General features: G+C 39.0%; 1 protein-coding gene across 2 annotated transcripts; it reads right to left on the bottom strand.

The window, feature by feature from the left end:
- Positions 1-5,651: 5,651 nt before the first annotated feature.
- On the bottom strand, positions 5,652-20,027 carry CKAP2 (cytoskeleton associated protein 2). 2 transcript variants are annotated; one of them, XM_082675586.1, is made up of 9 exons: positions 19,909-20,027; positions 18,929-19,013; positions 16,842-16,914; positions 15,856-16,724; positions 15,190-15,394; positions 13,268-13,438; positions 11,129-11,198; positions 7,383-7,638; positions 5,652-6,898 (listed from the first exon to the last, which is right to left on the bottom strand). In XM_082675586.1, the coding sequence occupies exons 1-9, from the start codon at positions 19,976-19,978 to the stop codon at positions 6,643-6,645; spliced, it is 2,055 nt and encodes a 684-aa protein (XP_082531712.1). In that variant the 5' UTR covers positions 19,979-20,027; the 3' UTR covers positions 5,652-6,642. The 2 variants fall into 2 exon arrangements, with proteins under 2 accessions (XP_082531712.1, XP_082531711.1); XM_082675585.1 differs by having other exon boundaries at positions 16,842-16,920.
- Positions 20,028-23,506: the final 3,479 nt, after the last annotated feature.

Raw genomic sequence — 23,506 nt, forward strand, 5'->3', positions numbered from 1 at the left:
CGGTGTCTAGACCGAATATCCCTGTGAAGGAAGTGAAGTCTAGAAGGGCACCATCCATTATGTAGGTACTAGACACGTGTGGCTACTGAGCACATGAAAACTGGCTGCTGGTGCAAACAGAAATGTGCTGGAAATGTAAAATACACACAGAATTTCAAATAAAATCAGGGGGTGATGGCTGGCCGAAGAGCCCTCCCCACTTGCTGGGAACAGGGCAAGGATCCTTGCCAGCCCATTTTACTCAGCATTCTACTGGGGATTCGAACAGCTCAATAAGACAATAGAAAGAAATAAAAGGCATAAATATTAGAATGAAAGAAATAATATTGTCATTGTTCAAAAATAAGATTATATCTGTGAAATCTACAAACCTTAGAGTTAATGAATTTGGCAAGATTACTAGATGAAAGATTAATGCTCAAAATTTAATTGCATTCATTTATCTATTTGAAAAAAGTAAAATACCAAAAAAAAAGAGTAAACTATCCCATTAATCATTTTGTATATTGATTACCGCTGACTTGATTTTTTATTTTTTTGGCCACGCTGCTCAGCTTGCAGGGTCTTAGTTCCCCAACCAAGGATCAAACCCGCACCCTTGGCAGTGAAAGTGCGGAGTCCTAACCACTGGATCGCCAGGGAATTCTGAACTCATGTTTTTGAATAAAACATTATGAACTTGAATTGTACCACTTTCTTTTAACTTTTTAAAAATACTAGAATATTTTAAGTTACGTATGTAACTTGCAATATATTTCTATTTCTAGTGCTGGCCTAGAGGGTCTCGATGATGAGCTAGAGGTCTGAATGAAGTCAAAGAACCACCATGGAGGGAGCAAGGGAGACAGCTGGTGGGAGAGGAGTTGTGAAGAAAACAGGACCGTAGTCTCAAGATTTCAGAGGTGGCCGCAGTTCTTTGCAAGCCAAAGTCCGTGTTGCCGCCTAGGAATCAGTTGCTGAAGTGCGGGGCACAGTTCATTGGAATGAGAGGTGAGGTCATCAGATGGCATTAACAGGCAGACAGGAGCGGGTAATCTAGTTCAGGGTTTCTCCCCTCAGCCCTGTTGACAGTTTGGGCTGGATAATTCTTTGTTATGGGGGTGAGGGTGTGGCTGCTTGCCTTGTGCTTTGTAGGTTGTTTAGCGGTTATCTCTGGCCTCTGCCCACAAGATGCCAGCAGTACCCCCTGACCTCGGTTGTAACAAACTGTCTCCAGATATTGAAAATGTCCCAGGATGGGAGGTGGGAGTGGAGTGGCGAGAAATGGCACAGAATAGCCCCTGATTGAGAAACACCAATCTAGTTGGATGCTCTGAACCTCAAAAGAAGGTGGAAAAGTAATGGTCTTTTTTTCTTTCTTCCAGTTTTATTGAGATATAATTGACATACAGCACAGTTTAAGGTGTACAGCATCATGATTTGACTTACATACCTTATGAAGTAATGACCACAATAAGTTTAGTGAATGTCCATCATCTCATACAGATGCAAAATAAAAGAAAAAAATGTTTTTTCCTCGTGATGAGCTTTCATATAAACATACAGCACTGTTTATACATTCTATTTATCATGTTGTATGTTACATCCCTAGTACTTATTTATCTTATAACTGGAAGTTTGTACTTTTTGACCACCTCCATCCAATTCCCCCTCCCGCCCCGCCCCTCTGGTAACCGCAAATCTGATCTTTTTCTATAGGTTGGTTGGTTTGTTCGTTGAAGTACAATTGACCTACAACACTATGTTAATTCCTGGTGCACAACTTACTAATTTGATATTTCTATACATTTCAAAATGATCACCACCGTAAGTCTAGGAAAAGTAATGGGCTTTAGTAATAACATAGTAGGCATTTGCAGACAGCACCTCTAGCTTTGCAGAGTATGGTGTACAATGAACAAGTAAGAGCTGATTAGAGTCTAGTTTCCATCCTGATAAGCCATGTAGATACAACAGATATTTTCAAAATATTAAACAGATATGATGCCCAATGACCTTTGAATCTCAAAGTTAATTTTCCTGAGTTCCTAATGAGATAATAGCTTCAAACTCCAGGCCCTATTGATACAGAAAAAAAGATTGTCTTAATTTTATAAATAAGAGACAGAGTCTCTTCATCCTTTTTTTTTATATATATTTATTTTATTTTTGGCTGCGTTGGGTCTTCATTGCTGCACACGGGCCTTCTCTAGTTGCGGTGAGCGGGGGCTACTCTGCTGCAGTGCGCGGGCTTCTCATCGCGGTGGCTTCTCTTGTTGTGGAGCACAGGCTCTAGGCGCGTGGGCTTTAGTAGTTGTGGCATGCAGGCTCAGTAGTTGTGGCGCACGGGCTTAGTTGCTCCGCAGCATGTGGGATTTTCCCGGGCCAGGGCTTGAACCCTTGTCCCCTGCTTTAGCAAGTGGATTCTTAACCACTGCACCACCAGGGAAGCCCTACTTAGTGTTTTTGAGGTTCATCTATGTTGCTATGTTTATCAGTAGTTTGTTCCATTTTCTTAACGTCTGTTTTCTTTTGCTTAATTTCCATTGAGTGGATATCGCATACGATGTTTTCTCATTCACCAGTTGATGGGCTTTGTGTTGTTTCCAGTTTTGGGCTCATATAAGACTATTACGAACATCTTTGTGTACAATCTTTGCCTGGGCATGTTTTCATTTCTCCTTGATACTTAGGGATGGAATTGCTGGGTCTCACCCTTACATTTTATATTTTTAACAATTAAATGCCTACTAGATGGTGAGAGTAAACATGAATTTCTATATCCTGCACCCAAACATGACGAGTTTGTTAGCAAGGTAATTAGCTTCAGTTCTATTTTTTTTTTTCTCCTTGACACCTCTCCTGTTGATTGGAGTATTTTCATTTTATATGATGTTTTATAATCTACAATTATGTGTATTTCACTGTTTTTATTGACTTGGTGTGCTTAATGATTCTTTAAATCTTAGATTTACTTTTTATTTCACTGGAATAAAACCCCTAGGGATACTTTCAGACAAGATCATGAGTGGTAAACTGAATCTTTGCATGTTTGAAAATGCCCTCAAACTTGAATTATAGCTTGGGCATAGAATTCTAGCTTCAGAGTACATTTTCTCAGAATTTTGAAGATCTCAGGTGTGGTAACGGGTCTGGCTTCTGAACGTCTCACACTTATTCCCACGGAGGTGGGACTCGTCCTGCTGCTAAATTCTATGAGCTCTGCCAACCCTTCAGTGTTAAAAGATTTCTTTATAAAAGAAGCCCTCCCTGTCCTAAGGAGAAAATGTATTTCACATTTCCTTCTAATATACTTACTTAAATTTAACCATTTATTCTACCGGAATTAATTTTTGCAAGTGGTATAGAGATTGAAATTTCTTGCTCTCAAAATGGATAGGTAACTGACTCACAGCTTCTTTTCTCTATTTTGAAATGTAAATTTTACTATTTACTAACCTCCCATGTAGTCTTAACTAATGTATTGATCCATGTCAATGAAGAGTTCCTATGACTTAAAAATGACTTGCAGAACCATACATAAAGTATGGTATTTATATCCAACAAAGCAAAAACAAAATCCACACATACACGTGTTTATATGTATTTATATCTGTGTATAAGATATCTGCAAGAAAATAGAAAGGAGCACAGAGAAGAAGGGGCAGAAGCATCTCCAAGAGTCACTTCTGTTTTCTTTGGGGCCCAACAGTCAGTTTTCTCATTTGTGTTATCAAGGGTGGTTGTATTCAAAAACAATTTTATCCCCAAACCACCTTTTTTGTTATTGTTTATCTTAATCTGTGTTGCAAAAGTACATGGGGTGATGAAAATACTCTAAAGTTAGACTGTGGTGATGGTTAAACAACTCTGAATATACTAAAACCCACTGAATTGTACACTATAAAAGGGTGCATTTTACGGTATGTGAATTAGCTCAGTAACACTTTTTTAAAAAAGGAGAAAACGTATATTTAAACAATCTTTAAAATTCAAGACCTGGGTGGAGTCAGAACCTGGAAGAGCCTGGCCTGGAGTGCCTTGCGCTGCTCTGGAGACTCTCCCTGCCCGGCCGCTCCGAACACCTCTCCCGCCTTGGCTGCCCCACCTTGTCTGGGGGCCAAAAGCTCCAGCTTGACCTGTTTCACTGCTTGTCTAAAATGCACATACTGGTGGGGACCGGAAAACCACATTCTGGTGAAGATGCTGCCTGCCTGTGGGACGCTAAATAATTTCAGTTCCTGCCGAATTCAAAACTCACTGAGGCCACAACTTCGGATAGTTTGCGGGGGGGCGGCTGGGACGAGTCCTGTGTGAGGAATGTAGAGGCTGCCTGGGGTTGCTGGAGCAGTTAAGAGAGTCTTAAAATAAAACCAACATTTTAAAATTTAAAAAAAAGAAAAGAAAAGAGAAAACCCCAGGCAGGAGCCCCTGCTTTTCTCTGGGTAGTTACTTCACTGTTCTCTCTGGTGATATTTGCTCCCCAACTTTCGAACGGTCACCCAGTGCCTATTTACATTTTCCAGGTCCAACTACATAGGAAAGACTGACTGTCAGTCCTGATTCCAAACACCTGTGGAAAGGATTCTGACAGTCCAGCTTCAGTCAGGTGCCCATTCTGGCCATTCAACAGGGGGGACAAGCAGATAAAAATGATACAAAATGACCAGAATGGATTATCTCCACTTCACCCTTCAGAAACAGGAGATTCAACTAAGTAGCTTCTCCACAGTCATGTAACTTTTAAGAGAAGGTAGGAGCAGAACTTTTGAATGTAGGTCCGTTGGACTTCAAGGCTCATGCACCATCCATCACATTCTTGGAGATATTTAGCTTGGAACAAACCTAGGTCAGACATGTGCTAACTGTTCTCAAGCATCTGGAAAGGAGTTACAACTAGTCAATAAGTGTTAGAACTATGATGATTTAGATAGATTTTCCCTCAGTTGAAGAGGAAAAAAAAACAACAACACTGTATGAAACCTGTCCAAACAGAACAGTTTATCTCAAGCTCTCTTTCACTGAGGTATTTCAAGCTATGTTATATGGCCTAATGAAACATATGGTATGGATATTACAAAGCTGAGAGTATATGCCAGCTTGAAGTTTATTTCAAAATGGCATATATTGCAACATTCATACAAAGGATGAAAAAAAACTAAAGAATTAGTTTTTTAATTTTTAGATAAGTAGATTGATAATTTTTTTTTTTTTTTTTTTTTTTTTTTTGCGGTACGCGGGCCTCTCACTGTTGTGGCCTCTCCCGTTGCGGAGCACAGGCTCCGGACACGCAGGCTCAGCAGCCATGGCTCACGGGCCCAGCCGCTCCGCGGCATGTGGGATCCTCCCGGACCAGGGCACGAACCTTTGTCCCCTGCAACGGCAGGCGGACTCTCAACCACTGTGCCACCAGGGAAGCCCAGTAGATTGATAATTTTTCAAAAGGAAATACACCATTAAGCACACACTTATTTTAAGTGTTGAAAAACCTAAAGTCCAATCCCACGATAATGTATTTCAAAGGCAAGGTTCAAATTTATTCACCCTGGTTAAATTGCATTTTATATTTGTTGAAAGAAACGTCATTGCAATATCGTTACATAGCTGTTTTCGTTTATTGTATACATATTAGGTACACAGCTTAAAAGGAATAAAAATCCTACTCTCTAGAACATAAGACAATAAATAGAACAAAGACTGGCACTACTATACAAATGGAATTAATGAACGTAAAGAAGAGTAAGTATGTGATTTTCAACCACATTCATATTACACAGTTTTAAAACTATCTAACCTTTTACAATGACTAAATCCTTACTTGAAACTGTAGAGTTGGTGAAGGATGTATGCCATTTAAGTATTAGTTCAGAGACTTACAAAACAATTTTACTGGTGGTATTTATGTGTGGGGAGCAGAGACCTACTTACTGTGTATGACTATAATGTTTTAGGAGACATGATGTTTTTATATTACAAGGAAGAAATCAATTTTAAGTATTAGTTATTTTAGAAATACTACCTAAACTAGGATGACATTTATGAAATATATATTCCTTCTCTAACTGCCTTCTATTAGTCTATCAACTATATCAAAAGAAGTGATGGAAGTTAAAATTTTTAACATTTTGGATAGTCAAGTTAGAAAAGGAACTAAGGAAAGGAACTCAGATTTAAAGTTCTGAATGCCCACTAGGTTTGGCACATTTTCTTTCTTCCAACAAAGTATCTTCTCTTAGAAATGGAGTATTTAGTTAACTATCCCTCTCGGGGACCTCAGCTACAAGAAAAAAGAGGCCAAGAGACCACAGATGCAGACTCACTGGCATTGCTGGAGAGTGACAGTGAAGAACCAGGGGCAGAGTCCCAGGGACACAGGAGACCACAGCAGTCTGGGCTACTAGAATTGGGTGAGAAAGCAAGCTAAATCTTGTCTTCACAAAATTTACCTGTCTTAGAGGAAAAGTCAGTCTATTGAGATCGACAAGGTAGGATTAGCTTTCCGACGCACAGGAGGCAACACCTGCTATAGAGTGGACATTAGTAGGAGCGCTGACTGCCGTGAATACTTAGGTACTTGGCGACTCTTGACCTAAGGGACATGAAAAGCCACAACAAACCAACCAACCAAACACCCTCGAAATAATACAACCTCCTATCAGACCTTCACTTCTCTTCTGTCGTGTCAGTCTCCGAGTACAAGCGGCACAGGGCTGCATTGGGGCGGCACACAAAAGCGTCAGTTTCACTTCCCAACTCTGTTAACTGCTCCAGTGAAGACACACAGGGAAAATGGTCTTTTAACATATCTGGCAATTTTGAAGTCTTCTCTTGAAGACGTCGAGATCGTCTAACTGGTGTGAGAAACTTGAGCTCTTTAAATGCAGAATTTGTTTCGTCAAACTGCATCTTCTTTTTCACACTAAAAAAAACACAAAATTATTCCCAGAGTTAAAAAACACGTTAAATTTTCACTTCACACTTCTATGCTATTTATCATACTATAACTTGTATGTTACAACCATGTCACTGCTTGTCCTACAGAAAGAGGTCCTGCAATAAGTAAGGAACTTATTCATTTCCCTGTTGTTACAACTTGTACACGGTAGATACTTGAATATCTATAGAATTGGCTAATCGCTCAATTCCAAAACCCACTGCTATTAATAATACAGAGATAAAAGTAAAAATGATGTAAAAGTTTTTCTTTTTTAAAATGGCAATATTTAGGGAAAAGCAAAGCAAATACAGTATTTAAAAGGTGAAATGTTCCAATCACATTTTGTTTCAAACCTTTCTATTAACAAATAGTTCTAATCGGAAGCTCTCTTAAACATTTTAAAATACCACATGCATGATCCTAAGCATAAAAACAAATCAGAGAACATTACATTTTAAAAGTTTACCTTTGCAAGTATGGAGTAGTAGACACATTATATTTAATTAAGCAACCCGCCCTAGTTTCTGTATTGGGGGTTTTAACATCACTGGTTGGGTCTTTTGTTTTGTCATCTTGCTCTTTTTCACAACCTTGAAATACCACATTTCTAGGATGCTTATTTTCTATTTCCGGTTTTTCTGACCCCAGATTAACACTTGTATCGTCAATGGTGGCTTCTTGGATTTGTTCCTTGGTCGCACAAGCCTCCTCAATATTTTCTCCTATAGAAACAGATTTATAGATTAAGCTTCTGGTCAAATTTAAAGAACAAAATCAGAAGACAAAGTTATTTACAGTTGGCCAGATTTTCAAAATAAAAGAACCAAACAGCCATCTCCTAACCATTAGTTTTTCTAAGCAAATACTGCTAACAATTATTTAACAAATATTTACTATCTCCTATGTGTCAGGGATTATAGATACAAATATAAGAAGGAAATCATCCCCATCCTTTAAAAAGTTCACATTCTGTGGAACAGACATGCTTTAAAATAATTATAAAATGAGGAAAATGCTTGAATTGAGGTAAAAACAAAAGGTTATGGGAACCCATAAAAAGAAATAACTGAGTTTGCTTGAGGGACAGGGAGATGGCAAGGGAAGGCTTCACAAATGACATTTGTGAAATGTCATTTGATTGGTTTGATTGGCAGGGTCTTGAAAAATGAGTACAAGACAAAGGAAGACAATTTCGATATGAAGCTTAAAAGAAAATGATCCATTAAGACAATATTAAAGGGCCAGTGTGCTTAGAACATAGGGTAAGGAGCAAGGTGCAAATGTGGGAAGGAGGTGATGAGTTCAGACAGGTAAGAAGTTTTAGTTTAAAAAATTCACTGGAGGGCTTCGTGGTGGCGCAGTGGTTGAAAGTCCGCCTGCCGATGCGGGGGACACGGGTTTGTGCCCTGGTCCGGGAAGATCCCACATGCCGCGGAGCGGCTCGGCCCGTAAGCCATGGCCGCTGAGCCTGCGTGTCCGGAGCCTGTGCTCTGCAACGGGAGAGGCCACAGCAGTGAGAGGCCCGCGTACCACAAAAAAAAAAAAAAAAAATTCACTGGAGAGACAGATATAATTAGATTTGGTCACTATACAGAACGGTTTAGAATGGCAGGGAATGATTTGTGGGACTTCCCTGGTGGTCCAGCAGTTAAGACTCCGTGCTTCCACTGCAGGGGCACGGGTTTGATCCCTAGTCAGGGAACTAAGATCCCATATGCTGTGCAGCGCAACCAAAAAAAAAAAAAAAAAAGGTAATGATCTGTGATGGTAAGAAGACAAAGCTGTTACCACAGTCTGAGCAAGGTGGTAGAGGTGGACAGTGGGAAGGAAGGGTCCAAGTTTAGTGTTATTCCTGAGTCAGGACTTAACAAATTAACGCATATGAAGGTCTGAATGAGTGTGGATGTGTGCATTCCTTCTAAAATTTCTTGCTTCAGAGTCTTTAATGACAAAGGAGGATTTTTTCTTTTTTGGGAGGAAGAGATGGTGGTATGAGGAAGCAGCGAGGGAAGACAAGGCATTCCAAATAAAACATGTTAGATGTGAAATACTTGTGAGACATCCTGGTAAATCCACTGAGCTGAAAAGACCTTTAGATTTGATTATTAGGAAATTATTAGGTTTTTTCCTTTTTTTAAATTGATAGAGATTTTTACTAAGTGATGATTTTAGTTACATGATAAAGTGAATGTGGTTTAGTGAGGATAAGTTGAAGTAAGGAGAGAGGGAATATCGATTCATTAATTCAACAAATATTTTTGCAGTAGTACTGGGGCTGCAGTGGCGAGGAAGATCAGACCCAGTCCTTGACAACAGAGTTTAGAGCTTGAAAGACAAGACAAACAAGGAATCAAGTGCATAAAATACTGCACAGAGAAAACCAGCGAGCACAAAACAGGGCATTTCATCTAGTTGGGTTGAGAGGAAAGGTGGACATCAGGGAAGGCTACCTCAAGGAAGTGACAGGTGAACTGTGGTACGAATTAGGTTAAAAGTAGAAGACAGGCTTGGAGAGACCCAGAGGCAAGAGAGATAGTACAGCCCCTTCTAGGAAATAAAAAAAAAGTAAAGAAAGCAATCAGGGATGTGTAGGAGAGGGAGTGACAAGAGAGGCTGGGATCAGGAATCTAAGCAGATACGTGATGGGGCATTTTGGTTGCAGTCTTGAGAACAGATTGGAGCCAGAGTAGAGAAGCAGGAACCTAAGTAAGGAAACCATTGTTGTAGTCCACGTAAGAGCTGTCAGTGATCGTGACTATAGTAATGAGAGTAAGGATGGAGAGAAGTGGATGGATTTTAAGAGATGCCTAGGAAGTTAAACTGAATTTGATTGGCTAGGAAACAGGGGTGGGAAAGTGGGAAAAGAGGGAAGGAGTGAAATATAACCCTAAGATTTCTGGCTTGGAGAACTCGACAGTGTCGGTCACTGAGATAGGGAACCAAACTAAGGAAAAGGTTTAGGGAAAAGTGATGTAGTCAAGTTTGGATTTCTGGGATTAAGGAATCTGAGAGATACCCAAGTGGTGCTTCTCTCTCTTATTATTTGTCTTATACTTCCCAAAGATGTTTTCTTGCTGTTTACAAATAATTTTAATTTGTAAAATGGATTTTATACCTAGAATTTATAATTATATATTTCGAAAGCCAAGAGTTTATGGATAGCATTTCTTTTTCCATCTAAAGATAAATATTCTACCAGCTGGAAAGATTCCACTAACTAGTATGATTCTATTAAGGAAAAAAAAGGTAGAATAACTGAACCAGGTTTAAATACTGGTTTTCTCTTTCTAAATATCTTTAGAGCCAGTGAGAATTATGAGGAAGAAGGTTCTATAAAATTCTTATTTCTGCTTTGCTGTCTTTAGCACAAAGACACAGGATTAGGTTATACTTAAAAAAAATTTTTTTTTAATTGAGGTATAAATGACATACAACATTATATTAGTTTCAAGTGTACAACATGATTTGATATTTGTATGTATCATGAAATGATGACCAGAACATATTGTGAAATGAAACCATCTCTCCCCATACATAGTTACACACATTTTTTTTCTTGTGATGAGGACTTTTAAGATCTACTCTCTCAGCAACTTTCAAATATGCAATACAGTGTTATTATCTACAGTCACCATGCTGTACTTTGTATGCCCAGGACTTACTTATTTTATAACTGGTAATTTGTATCTTTTCACGCCCTTCACCCATTTCAATGGGTTAGGCTATTCTTAAACCTTTCTGCTCCTTTGGTTTGTGGTATACTAGTCTTTCCTGGTTTCTCCTCCTGTCTCCCTGACCATTCCCTCTTAAGCTCCTTTATTAAATATAGCCAGTAAGATCAGCATATACATCTGTATGTTCCACTGGGGCATAATAACAGCAAACATAAACAAATATTCTCTGTTGAACCAAAACGTCTTATAGATCATCTAGTCAAACTGCCTCATTTTTAAGACAGGAAATTAAGGCCTAGAAGGTAAGGTAACTTTCACAGACACATGATAACAAATTTGGGTTTCAAACCAGACCTCCTAATTAGAAATTATTTATACTACGTAAAGCCAAAGAATTTCAGAGGTATGTCAACAGAAGTATGAGGAAAGAAACAACTTAAATATTTAAAAAGTTTAAAAAGATAAAAGAAAAATAATTCAGCAAAGAAATTTAATTAAATCACAATTCACTTGAAGAAAACAAAAGAAACTAACTTACCAAATTTAACTTTTTCTTGACTCTTCATTGTAAGAATGTCAACAATTGCATGTCGCATCTCTTCAATAGGCTTAATTTTTTTTAATGAAGAAAGCAGACCCATATAAGTTTTTTATTCTCAGACATTAACTAAGGTTGTCCAAGTTGAAAGTATTAAAACCAGTGATTAAATTTCATATTTTATAACAAAGCAATGATTCTTGGACCATTTTTCTCAGAAGTTATTTTGCCACTCCAATTAAAAATATGACTGTCTTTTCCAATAAAAATGAACTTAAGGGACAGAATTTCATCAGTTTAAAAAATTTCCCCATAATTTTTCTTCAGCCTATGGTAAATATTACTGCTTACCTGATAGGGACAAAATGAATGAACAAATAGCAAATTAAGACTATTAATATCTATCAAAGAGCTGATTATATTAAGTTTCTCTAAATTTATATTAGTTTATTCCTTTTCCCCTACATCCAAGTCCATGGTTATATTTTTGTTTCACATGCTATTAAATGCATTTCTGAAGAGTTCAAGGTTGATCAGCCTAACATTTCATTTATTCAAAAATTCAACAGTTTGGGGCTTCCCTGGTGGTGCAGTGGTTGAGAGTCCGCCTGCTGATGCAGAGGACACAGGTTCGTGCCCCAGTCCGGGAAGATCCCACATGCCGCGGAGCGGCTGGGCCCGTGAGCCATGGCCACTGAGCCTGCGCGTCCAGAGCCTATGCTCCGCAACGGGAGAGGCCACAGCAGTGAGAGGCCCGTGTACCGCAAAAAAAAAAAAAAAAAATTCAACAGTTTAGTAAAGCATCCATTATATGTCACATATTATAAGTACTTACTATGTTCCTTTGAACCACGATGCCTGCTAATGCAATATATTCAAAATATTATACGAAAGAGAAGCTCAGGCTCATATTCTTTTTTTTTTTTTTTTTTTTTTTCAGGCTCATATTCTTAATTCTAGAACTTAGTCCTGAACTACTCACCCATCTGGCTTTTAATTTTCTTAGCTAATTTTGATCCCTGTTTTCCAATTTCTGCTCTGGTCTCACATCTTCCTCTTTACACTACTGCTTTCTCTGTGAACACCTGGCTCTAGTTTTGCATCCTAGCTATACTGTCACAAGCTGCTGTAAGTAACGTCCCTTCTGGTTCAATGTAGTAGGGACCTAACATTCTCTTCCAGGTGAGATTCGGTGAAATACAATTACCCTTCAGCAAAGTGTTTTACACATAATAGCCATAGAGAGAATATCTGCTGAATATTTGATTTTTGATTCAGATGAAAGATCAAATAGCATTTGCTGGTTTTGCTGATACTAAAGGATATAGACCTTTCTTAAGAAAAGGCTAAAAAAGTTTTTAAAAAAACTCTCTTTGTAAACAATTTCCAAGAATGCGTTTCTGCGAAACTTGGTCAGAAGGAAATACATTTTAGGAATATCTGACCATAAAGACAACAAAACCAATCAAATGTCAATCAAATGTCATTGATTCACAAATCAAACCAATCAAAATGTCAAACCAATCAAATCAAAAAAACCTCAAGATACCATTTTTTTCTATACCCAGGGTTTTTCTGGTAGCAGCACACAAGGAAGAGGTGACAGGTATAATATCAAACCACTATGGTGGTAATAATGTCAGAGATATTAGTTTATTGCCATTTTTCTGGACCAAACATATGGCATATAAATGTGAGTCCGTAAAGATATACTCCTAAAGTGAAAGAATTCTCTCACAAAGCCATCAGAACTTACTAACATTTTAAAAGTTAATTTAATTCCATTTGCTTTCTAGTCAATAAATACATTTTAATATTGAAAATTCAGTTTCCCAGTAGATTTCTCAACTAGAGAATGTGCAAAACGACATGCTGTGCTAAAATATTTCTCACAGCACGTTTCATGAAATACACATTTCAGCTTATATCCATTTTCTAAGGTCTGATTATCCCTAGTGCATGAGCAAGTTTTAGAAGGTTGAGAAACAGCCTTTATAATATGCAATCCTTGTGGCCTTTAAACATTCATCACTGCCACATATATAACCACAATCTTATCAAGTTATGCGGTGATGTGTTCCAAAATAATTCTGAATTATTTACACTGTAATAATAAAGACCAGTAAGTTTTAATCTCACCTGAGCTCCTGCCAGAATGGCCTTCTCATAGATTGCGATAATATTTTCAATAGGACTCGTAAGTGGTTCAACACGTGCAAGGCATATCCAATATTTAACAAGTTTTTTGGCATCTGGAATATTTTTAATCAGGTCATTTAGTGTAACCAATACTTCTTCTTTTGGACATCCCTAAAATAGCAAGAAATAAAGTGAGTGATGTCATTTAGCCTACAAACTATGAACAATTAAGTAAACTTACTGTAATCAAAGTCAGTGATAAAGAGATAAAAGGTTGGTAGAAAATTATTCATAAAATATTCACCATTATACTCCTTACTCCAGACTTGTTCTGAATGGCTAGCAAGAAGCATATCAGTCAAAAGTCAGAGAGAGAAGAAAAAAGAAATACTAGTTGAGAAAAATATTAGTAAAAAAATGACTAAAACTCTACTTGATCTTGATGTTTATCCTCTTTATATTATGAGATTCTATTTGTTAATACTTTATTTAGAATTTTTGCATCTGCTAAATGCTTATGAGAATAGCTTGCAAGTTTCTTCTTCAATTATCTTTGTCAAAAAGTTTTGATAGTAAGATTAAAATGAATCTGTAATGGTTTACGTAATTAAGAGCTATACATAGTTAAGTAGCAGGGCAGAAAAATTCCATAGTATCAATAAAAAACCCCAGCAGAGCAGAAATAAGAGAATCAGTTTCCCTGACTATAATTTCCACTGGTTGTCAGAACCACAAAAAGTTGAAAGATGCTCATGAAGACTAGAGAAAGGTTTGAAATCACACTCTGTATGTTCAGTCTTGCTATGGATCTTAGATACTAGTGAGTGACGGGGAGATCAGCTCGATGCTTTGTGACCACCTAGAGGGGTGGGATAGAGAGGGTGGGAGGGAGGCTCAAGTGGGAGGGGATATGGGGATATGTGTGTGCGTATAGCTGATTCACTTTGTTGTACGGCAGAAACTAACACACCATTGTGAAGCAATTATACTCCAATAAAGATGTATAAAAAAAATTCACAACTATAAGTGACAGTTAAACAATATATTAAGATGATTCTTATACATATTAAAATATACGTGTGTGTGTGTGTATATATATATATATATATATATATATATATATATATATATATATATATATATTTTTTTTTTTTTCGGTACGCGGGCCTCTCACTGTTGTGGCCTCTCCCGTTGCGGAGCACAGGCTCTGGACACACAGGCTCAGCGGCCATGGCTCACGGGCCCAGCCGCTCCGCGGCATGTGGGATCTTCCTGGACCGGGGCACCAACTCGTGTCCCCTGCATCGGCAGGCGGACTCTCAACCACTGCGCCACCAGGGAAGCCCTACACGTATATATTTTTTTAAAAATTAGGAGAAGTCAGGAAATAAAATAAAAACACTCTGAAGTTGATTACCATACACATAGGAATTCTGGTCCAAATCGTAAAATTCTACAGTTCAAGGCCATGATGATATTGGTTTAGATTAATGGGATTTTGCTTGCAACTATTTTAGTTAAATTTAATCTGTGATAATAATTTGTGTTGCTAGTCTTTGATAAAGTATGGGAATAAGTTGAAAAAAAATTGTAAATATATTGAATGAATGTAAAAACAAAAGTATCAGAGTGAATATCCACCCCCCAGCCCACTCTATGGTAACATCTTAGAGGAATACAATATTTACAACTCAACTGAAAAAAATCTAAGTATCCATTTGATATATTTATATGAACTCAGTGAGAATGTAGTCCATTTAAGGCTAAAGAGAAACAATCTCACAATTAACAGTAAGTCTCCATAACACTGCTGACACATTAATTGGTCAAAAAAGAGTGACAGTATAATTTAATGAGATAATGTTGATGAAGGTTAATTTGCAAACTATAAACTACTACACAAATAAAGAAAAAGACTCTACCTCATTAATCAGGTTTAGGCATTCAGAAAATGTCTTGTTTACTTTTTCAGTAAACACTCGCTGTTCGTCTTCTTCTGCCATGGTAGTCCAGAAGGATCCAACTGGCTTTTCATTTTGTGCTTCGGGCTCAGGCTGGGTAACCACTGAGCTCGGAGGCCTTTTCATTACTCTTCCTTTGCCAGCTTTCCACTCACTCAGACGAGCCCTACAGTTAGAAGCAGCATATAAACATTACTGTGATACTGATAACAGATTTCTGTCAAATACAGTGAAAGTTAAAAAAATATTTCAGGTCTTTAAGTAATTCTACACTGGTGGCATATACATAGTTCACCAGCTTGAAGAAAAAGAAATACAGAACCTATCAATGTTAATGATACGCTCACAAAGACCCCAGGAATGCATTTTTAAAGGGAGAGGTTATAAAATATTTCTCAATTTTATTAAGTATTTTAACTTAGATTACATAAAACAACCTAATTAAACACACTCAAGCACAATAACTTAGGACATACTGTTCCACGATATAAATTTGCTTAAATTGATCTGCATATGACTGAAGAGAATCCATGTACAAAAAGCTCTAATACATTCAAGGAAATGATAAGCCAAATTCACAAGTGGTACCCTACTAAAAATTAAGCTAACAAAACTACATCTACTTACTTTCTCTCCTCCGCAGTTTCTCTGGGCTGAGTCCATCTACTATCAATAGCTGCTTTCACCATGGTATGTCTGCGCTGGTCAATGCTTTTTGACTTTTCTATCAGTTTAGTATTAGAAGACGAAGCAGGCCTGGCTATCATTTCAGATGTCATGCTTCTTGATAGTGTCTTATTTCTTTTTATGTCCTGAGAAGAACTGGTTTTGATAATAGACGAAACCGTATTTAACTGTAATAATTCTTTCTCTCGAGGCCCTTTCCTAACTGTAACACTGGCAGACGTCCTACTGATGCCTTGTTTCATGGTGTTCTGGTTATTACTGTGGTGACTTCTAATAGAAGGTTGCACAAGTTGACTGCTCTGAGATGTAGTGCTCACAAATTTAGTGGCAGTCGTCATATGTGAGGCTCTATCACTTTTCACTGTTACACTGCTGGCGTGTACAGGCTGAGACTTTGTGGCTTTCGAGACAGTAGCTGAAAGTTTCTTCGTTGCTGCAGAACTCTCATCTTTGACTTGTAGAGGTTTTCTAAAGGAATTAATCTTAGACTGAACAATTTGGCCACGATAAGACCCAAGCACAGGTTTCTTGGGCATGTTCGCATCTTGCTTTGGTTTCTCTGTAGTCATTTGTTTCTTTTTACTGTTGTTTTTAAGGTGAAATGCTTGGCTTAACGTCATATGTTGACTTTGGGGGTCATCTTTAATTGGTAACAATGGCAGAGTTTGATTATTATCCTCAAAATTAGGTGTATCAACTGCTGTAGTTGAATTGGTTAATTCATTACAAGGTTTTAAAGGAATACAGTTTTTTTCCATTGTTATATTATTCTTGATCCCAGTAGGTCTACCGACATTCTCTTTATCAGTCTAAAAGAGTTAAAGACAAATTAGTTAAAGACAAATCTTTCAGAAAGAGTTTAGGAAAAAACCTTCTTTAGGAATGAGGGGAAAGGGAACATTTAGGAGGGCTATTCCATATCTTACCATTTTTGCCTTAAGTTCCAGAACTTTTGTCTCTTCTTGGATCTGGCCTTCAGATATCCTCACTCTCTGGTCTCTATCACTTAAAAAAAAAAAAAAAAAAAAAAAGTCCATACTAAGGAAGTTTCCTTTTCTGGGGGAGGTATGGGAGGATATAACAATTATCTGACTTTGCTGTTTTAAACTGAGGCAAGAACTGAGCTGAGATTTGTCCTAAGCAAAACTCTTCTTTATTATAGGGTGATTTAATAGTGTAAACAAGACGGCTGAGGAATTTAAAGGTATTTTCTTACAAGCCTTAATACCCTCCCCCCCCAATCTCATTCTAAACCATTCTCTAGTCATTCAAACAAGTCTTCAAAAATCTTTATTAAGCAACATTTTCTTTGGTTAGTTTTAAGTGCTTAGTACCAGACTTACATTGAAAAAAAATTTTTATAAATAGTTCTCCCAAAAGAAATTCAAAAATTTCCACACACACTCACAACTTAATTTATTAATCATGTGGATTTTAGTTTCTAAATAGCATTGCATTTAGAATATATGTATATACAAAGCAAAAGCTTCTTCAAGAATTAAACTTAAACTCCCTTTTTATAGATATAGGCTAGTACAGGCTACAGTATAGGTTAGTACAGGCTGTGAGAATCTCTTAGCAAGTGATTTTGTATTCCATGAACGAAGGGAAAAAAAAGGGTCAGTTGGATATGCCTTGGATTCTAAGGCAGATTTCAAGTTCAGAGACGTAAAAATGTGAACAAAATGTACATTTTAGAGACAGCAAAATTTGATTTCTGTATAGTTGAGTTTAGAATGTTCTTTTCTTCCCATTGTGTATAAGAGTACTCTAAACCCCACGACCCAGTTGGATTCCTTATTTAAATAAGTAGTTGAGAGTCACTGTCTTATGTGAATTAATGTTCTCTTTGCTTTCTCTCTAGTAATCTCATTCCACCCCAAGGTTTTAAAGAAATACCATCTACACACTGACAACTCCCAAGTTTATATCTGTAGTCCCATTCTCACCCCTGAACTTCAGACACATTGCTATTTGGCATCTCCACTTAGATGTCTTATTGCTGCCTCAGACTTAACATAGTCAGAACAGAACTCCCCATTCTCCCACTCCTCCCTCAGGCTTCCCATCTCAATATATGGTATCGCTATCCACTCAGTTATTCAAATCAAAAGTCTAGGATCATCTTTTGTCTTAAACAAAAAATTGGGATTTGTGAAAGAAAATGTTTATTCTAAAGAAAAGCAACTAATTAATGTAGAGTAAAAAAATTAAAAAATAATTTTTATTTGGAAACAATGCCAAACTTATATAAAGTTGCAAAATTATAAATAATTCAAACTCTTTATCCAGATTTGCCTATTAACATTTTATCCCATTTGCATTATCATTTGCACTCTTTCTGAACATGTCTATGTGTGGAGTATACACAACTTTTTATCTGAACCTTTCACGTTAAGTTACATACATGATGCCTCTTTACCCTTAAATACTTAAATGTTTATTTCCTAAAAATAGGAATTTTCTCTTACATAACCACAGAACAGTTATCAAATTCATAAATTTACCTTAACCATTTTAATCTATTGTTCATAGTTGAAAACTGACCTGATAATGTCCTTTATAGCATTTCCTTGTCCACTATTAAATACAGTATAAGGGTCAGGTATTGAATTTAGTTGTCATATCTCTTTAGCCTCCTTTACCCTGGAACATTAAGGATCATCTTCAACTCTATTTTTTCTTTTACATCCCATATCTAATCCATCACCAAGTCCTGCCAGCTCTATCTCCTAAACATAGCAGAATCTGAGTATTTTCCACCCTGGAGAAGGGTAGGAAGCATTCATCAACACAAAATATATCAATAAGTAGAGTACCTAATATAAAGAAATACAAATTAAAATACTGGCTTAAATAAAATGTATTAAAATTCATTTCATCTTTAAAAAGCAAAACTTTAAAAATGGGGCTACTAGAAAATTTTAAATTACATGTGTGGCTCACATTACATCTTTACTGGATAGCTCTGATATAATTTGACAGATGTGAAGTGAAAAAAATTTGACCTCACCTGGATAATATCTGATTTTCCTGTTTGTATGCAAAAAAAGTTTTTCTTTTTAACAGATGCTCCTTGAGTTTTTGTCTTCTTTGCTCTAAATAACAAAAGAGCTACAGGTCAACATCAGCTGCAATAACAACATCAAATAAAATACTGACTAAATGAAGATTTAACTTCGAAAAATGTTCTACCTGAGATTACATCTTATGTATAACAGAAAACTTCCCAGTTCAGTACTGCCTTTGAGAAATAATCACATTTTGAAATGACTGTTACTGTAACTGGTCCCCATAACCACTCTGTATAAGAATCACATTCTCTACTGTCTGAAAGTGAAAAGTCTGGAGAACATCATTTTCAACATACAGCTCCTGAAAGCCAAGATTTAAGAAGCTAAATGGTGGAGATGAGACACCAGACTCCAAGTTCTAATTTACCAGAATTGGGTGAGAATTTCTTTCCTGTTTTCCCACGTGTAGGACAAGAAATATCTATTATTTCTGAAGACGCAGCTAACCCTAGATTTCTATAAAGTCGAAGGCGACGTGTGTTAAATCTGAAGGATCAGTTGAACACTCCCGTCCCTCCAGAAATTAACTCCCGACTCAGGAGGCGGGAGCGCCCTGCGCAGGCGCAGTCAGCTCCCAGCACTGACGCGGCCTCGCCTCCGCGGGCCCGGGTCCCCAACGCGGGTCCCTGCCGGAGCCCCGCACACGCCCCCGACCCCACCCCACCCCCCGGCTAAACGGATCCTCTCACCGAAGCCCGTCGCCGCCGCCAGTGGGTCGCGACCGCACGCGACGCGTTCAACCCGCACACTAACACCACGGAGCGGGTACCACTCCGATTGTCCATTTCACAAACCCTGTCCAGACTTCTCGCACAACTGAACTGGGCGGAAACTGGTCTGCGAACCCAAGGCCCTGATGGCCCTGCCCGAGCCATCCCCCCGCGGCCGCGCCGGCCGCTCCCGGCACCGCGGCCCTCACCTCTGAACGCGGACTGGGCCCTCTGACTCGGGGGCAGCTGCAGGTCCTGGGGCACGGCTGGGGTGCTCATCGCGGCTCCGGGCAGGGGGACGCGTCTCGAGCTCGACCGCCACAGTCTCCGTCAAGCCGGAGCGGCCGCACACTGCCCCACTACGCCCTGGGCTCGGCCTTAGACTGCGCGACCGCCGCCTCCGCCCATTGGTGCCCGGCGTGAATTGAATGGGCCAATGGGCGAAGAGGGGCGGGGGGCCTGCTCTGTGTCTGCAGGGGCGGGGCTTGAGACCGCCTAGTTCAGTTAGGACCTCTCGGGACTGAATCCCTAGGTTTTCAAACATAAACAGCGCTCTTGTCTTGGACTTGGCAACTTGGGAGGAGTCGGAGCGAAGTCTCTGTAGCAGATAGCTCTCGTCTCTAGACGCTCACAGTGCATTGAGGAAGGCAGAGGAGAAAAGTGCTGTTTGGAGTGTTCAGTGAGGAGGAGGATTATAAGCACCCACTACTGTACCTAGAGCATGTGTATTTCCTTTTCACAAATATTACTTCATTGCGGCATCACAGCTCTGAAGTGGGACGTTATCATCTCCTGTTTCACAGATAAGGTGACAGGCTCAGAAGTTATTTGTCCACGTTTGCACAGATTGAAAAGAGAAACTGAAATTAGGGTCTACTTCCCTCTGTACTACCCAATTACCAGATGAGAAAAAGAGAGGAAGAGAAAGGGCTAAAATGGGGATAGACCTTTCTTTTATAATCCTGTGAAGGTAAAATCAGCATTTGTTGTATTCATTTTGTGTGTTTGTACGTTTAAGTGGGCTGCCATAATCTTTCAGTCCTCATCTAAAAATATTACCTTCATAAAACCCGCACAAACACCCAATGGATAAGACAATGAAATAACTCAGAGCTAGATGGTTTTGTGGGTGGTGCGGGGGGAGAGAGGGAGAGTTCTGGGCTGTGCCTTTCTGCTTTTAAGCACAGGGGTCATACCATTTCTCGGTCTTGCTTGATCACTGAAGCTAGGTTTAGCTGGACTGTTTCAGCCAGGTTTTAAACATGGAGGCAGAGATGACAAGCTGCAACTTCTATCTTCCCTGCCCATGTGTGAGGGACTCCACAGATGGCTCTCAACTGTGGTCAGTGTTTCCCATCTTTCCCTGCTTTTTCCGTCAGCATTTTATGCTAGCATCTTGCTAAATTAGTTTGGGAAGTTAATCTGGGATATTCTGTAGTTTTCTTTTCTTGATGAAACGTCTCATTTTTAGTGTAACTTTGCCTACACTTAAGGCTAACTCTGGGAGGACCAACAGCCAAACAGCACCCATCACCATCCCTAAGACATCACTGCTGTTTAGATACTACTGTGAATATTATTATTTACTAAAGTTTCATCAGACAGGTTGGGTAACCAGGGATTCCCATTAAGCAACGGAGAACAGTTTAACAAAATAGAACAGGTAAAAAGTGACTCAAGGGACTTCCCTGGTGGTGCAGTAGTTAAGAATCCTCCTGCCAGTGCTGGGGACACAGGTTAAATCCCTGGTCCGGGAAGATCCCACATGCCGCGGAGCAACTAAGCCCATGTGCCACAACTACTGAGCCCTTGTGCCACAGCTACTGAAGCCCATGCACCTAGAGACCGTGGTCTGCAACAAGAGAAGCCACCACAATGAGAAGCCCGCGCTCGGCAACCGAAGAATAGCTCCTGCTCGCTGCAACTAGAGAAAGCCCGTGAGCAGAAACAAAGACCCAAATGCGGCCCAAAATAAATAAATAAATAAATAAATTACAGAATAGATAAATCCATAGAGACAAAACACAGTTTGTGGGCTGCCAGGGACTGGGGTTAGAGGGGAATGGGGAGAGACCACTTAACAGGTAGGGGGCTTTACTTTGGAATGATGGAAATGTTTTGGAACTAAGTGGAGGTGATGCTTGTACAACACTGTGAATGTATTAATGCCACTGACTGAACTGTTCACTTAATTTTACGATATGTGAATTTCAGTATCTTTAAAAGTGGGAGTGGGGCTTCCCTGGTGGCGCAGTGGTTGAGAGTCCGCCTGCTGATGCAGGGGACGCGGGTTCGTGCCCCGGTCTGGGAAGATCCCACATGCCACGGAGCGGCTGGGCCCGTGAGCCATGGCCGCTGAGCCTGCGCGTCCGGAGCCTGTGCTCCGCAACGGGAGAGGCCACAACAGTGAGAGGCCCGCGTACCTCAAAAAAAAAAAAAAAAAAAAAAAAGTGGGAGTGGTTAAAAAAAGAAAGCGACTAAAATGAAACTGTGGAAGATCTCAGTAGGCTGAGATGGTGAGGTTTTACAACTTGGTAATTCTGCTCTAATCTCCAGACTCACCCATTCCAAGATGGGTATCGTTTAAAGACACTTTAAAAATATCATTGTCCCACATTGTTGGAGAGAAGGCAGATCGTTTTCTAAAAGATCCAAGGAGAAGACTTCCTTCCATTACAGGTCTCTGCCAACCACAGCCGACCACGGAACTGCAGCCACCTGGGGTACTGACGATCAGCTTCAGTTGTTTGTCCTGTGGTCATGTGAAACAGGGAGAGCGCCTGTGAGCGGAAAGGGTGGGATCATCCAAGGAATAGAAGGAAGATAAGGACAGAGTGATGACACAAAGTCCAGGGAGGAGGGAGCCTCAAGAAAGAGGGAATGGTCCAGGGTTGACCACTGAAGAGGTTTAGTAGGATTGGGACTGGAAGGAACTGTTGGGTTCAGAAGCTAGGAAGTTCTGGCAAAATATTCTGTGCAAAAGTACAAAACGTGGAAAGAAATAAATCCTAAATAAATGGAGAGATATAATATGCTTATGGATCAGAAGATCCTGTATTGTAAGAGGTACATTCTCTCCAAGTTGATCTGTTCATTCCCTTCTCAGTCAAAATCCTAGAAGACATTTCTACAGAAATTGACAATTGGATTCTAAAATTCAGATGGAAATGCATAGGATCTGGAGAGGCAAACAATTTTGAAACAAAAAGTTGGAGGACTTACACTACCTGATTTCAAGATATATTATAAAGCCACAGTAATCAAGACAGTGTAGTGCTGGTGTAAGGAAAGACAAAAAAAAAAAATCACTGGAATACAATAGAGATTCCAGAAATATATTCAATCCTCTGTGGCCAATTGATTTTCTACAAAGTTTCTAAGACAACCTGATGGATGAGAGGAATGATCTTTCCAGCAAATTGTGCTGGGACGTCTGGATATCCACATACAAAATATTAACCGTGACCCTTACCTCACCTCTTGAACAAAAAAACCTCACAAAACAAACCAAAGTAAACCTCAAAATAGAACTAGACCTAAACGAAAGAACCCAAACTATAAAACTTCTAGAAGAAAACACAGGAGAAAATCTTAGCGATTTCTTAAACAGGAGACAACATGAACTAAAAAAGAAACAATACACTGGACTTCATTAAAGAACTTTTTGCTCTTCAAAAGACTCTTTAGAAAACTACAAAGTAAGCTACAGAGTCAAAGAAAATATTTGCAAAACATTTGCGTAAAGGACTTTTATCTAGAATACGTAAGAACTCTGACAAAATTATTTAAATGTGCCAGAAAATTGCA

Source organism: Grampus griseus (assembly GCF_964374135.1).
Source record: "Grampus griseus genome assembly, chromosome: 18".
Taxonomy (NCBI): Eukaryota; Metazoa; Chordata; class Mammalia; order Artiodactyla; family Delphinidae; genus Grampus; species Grampus griseus.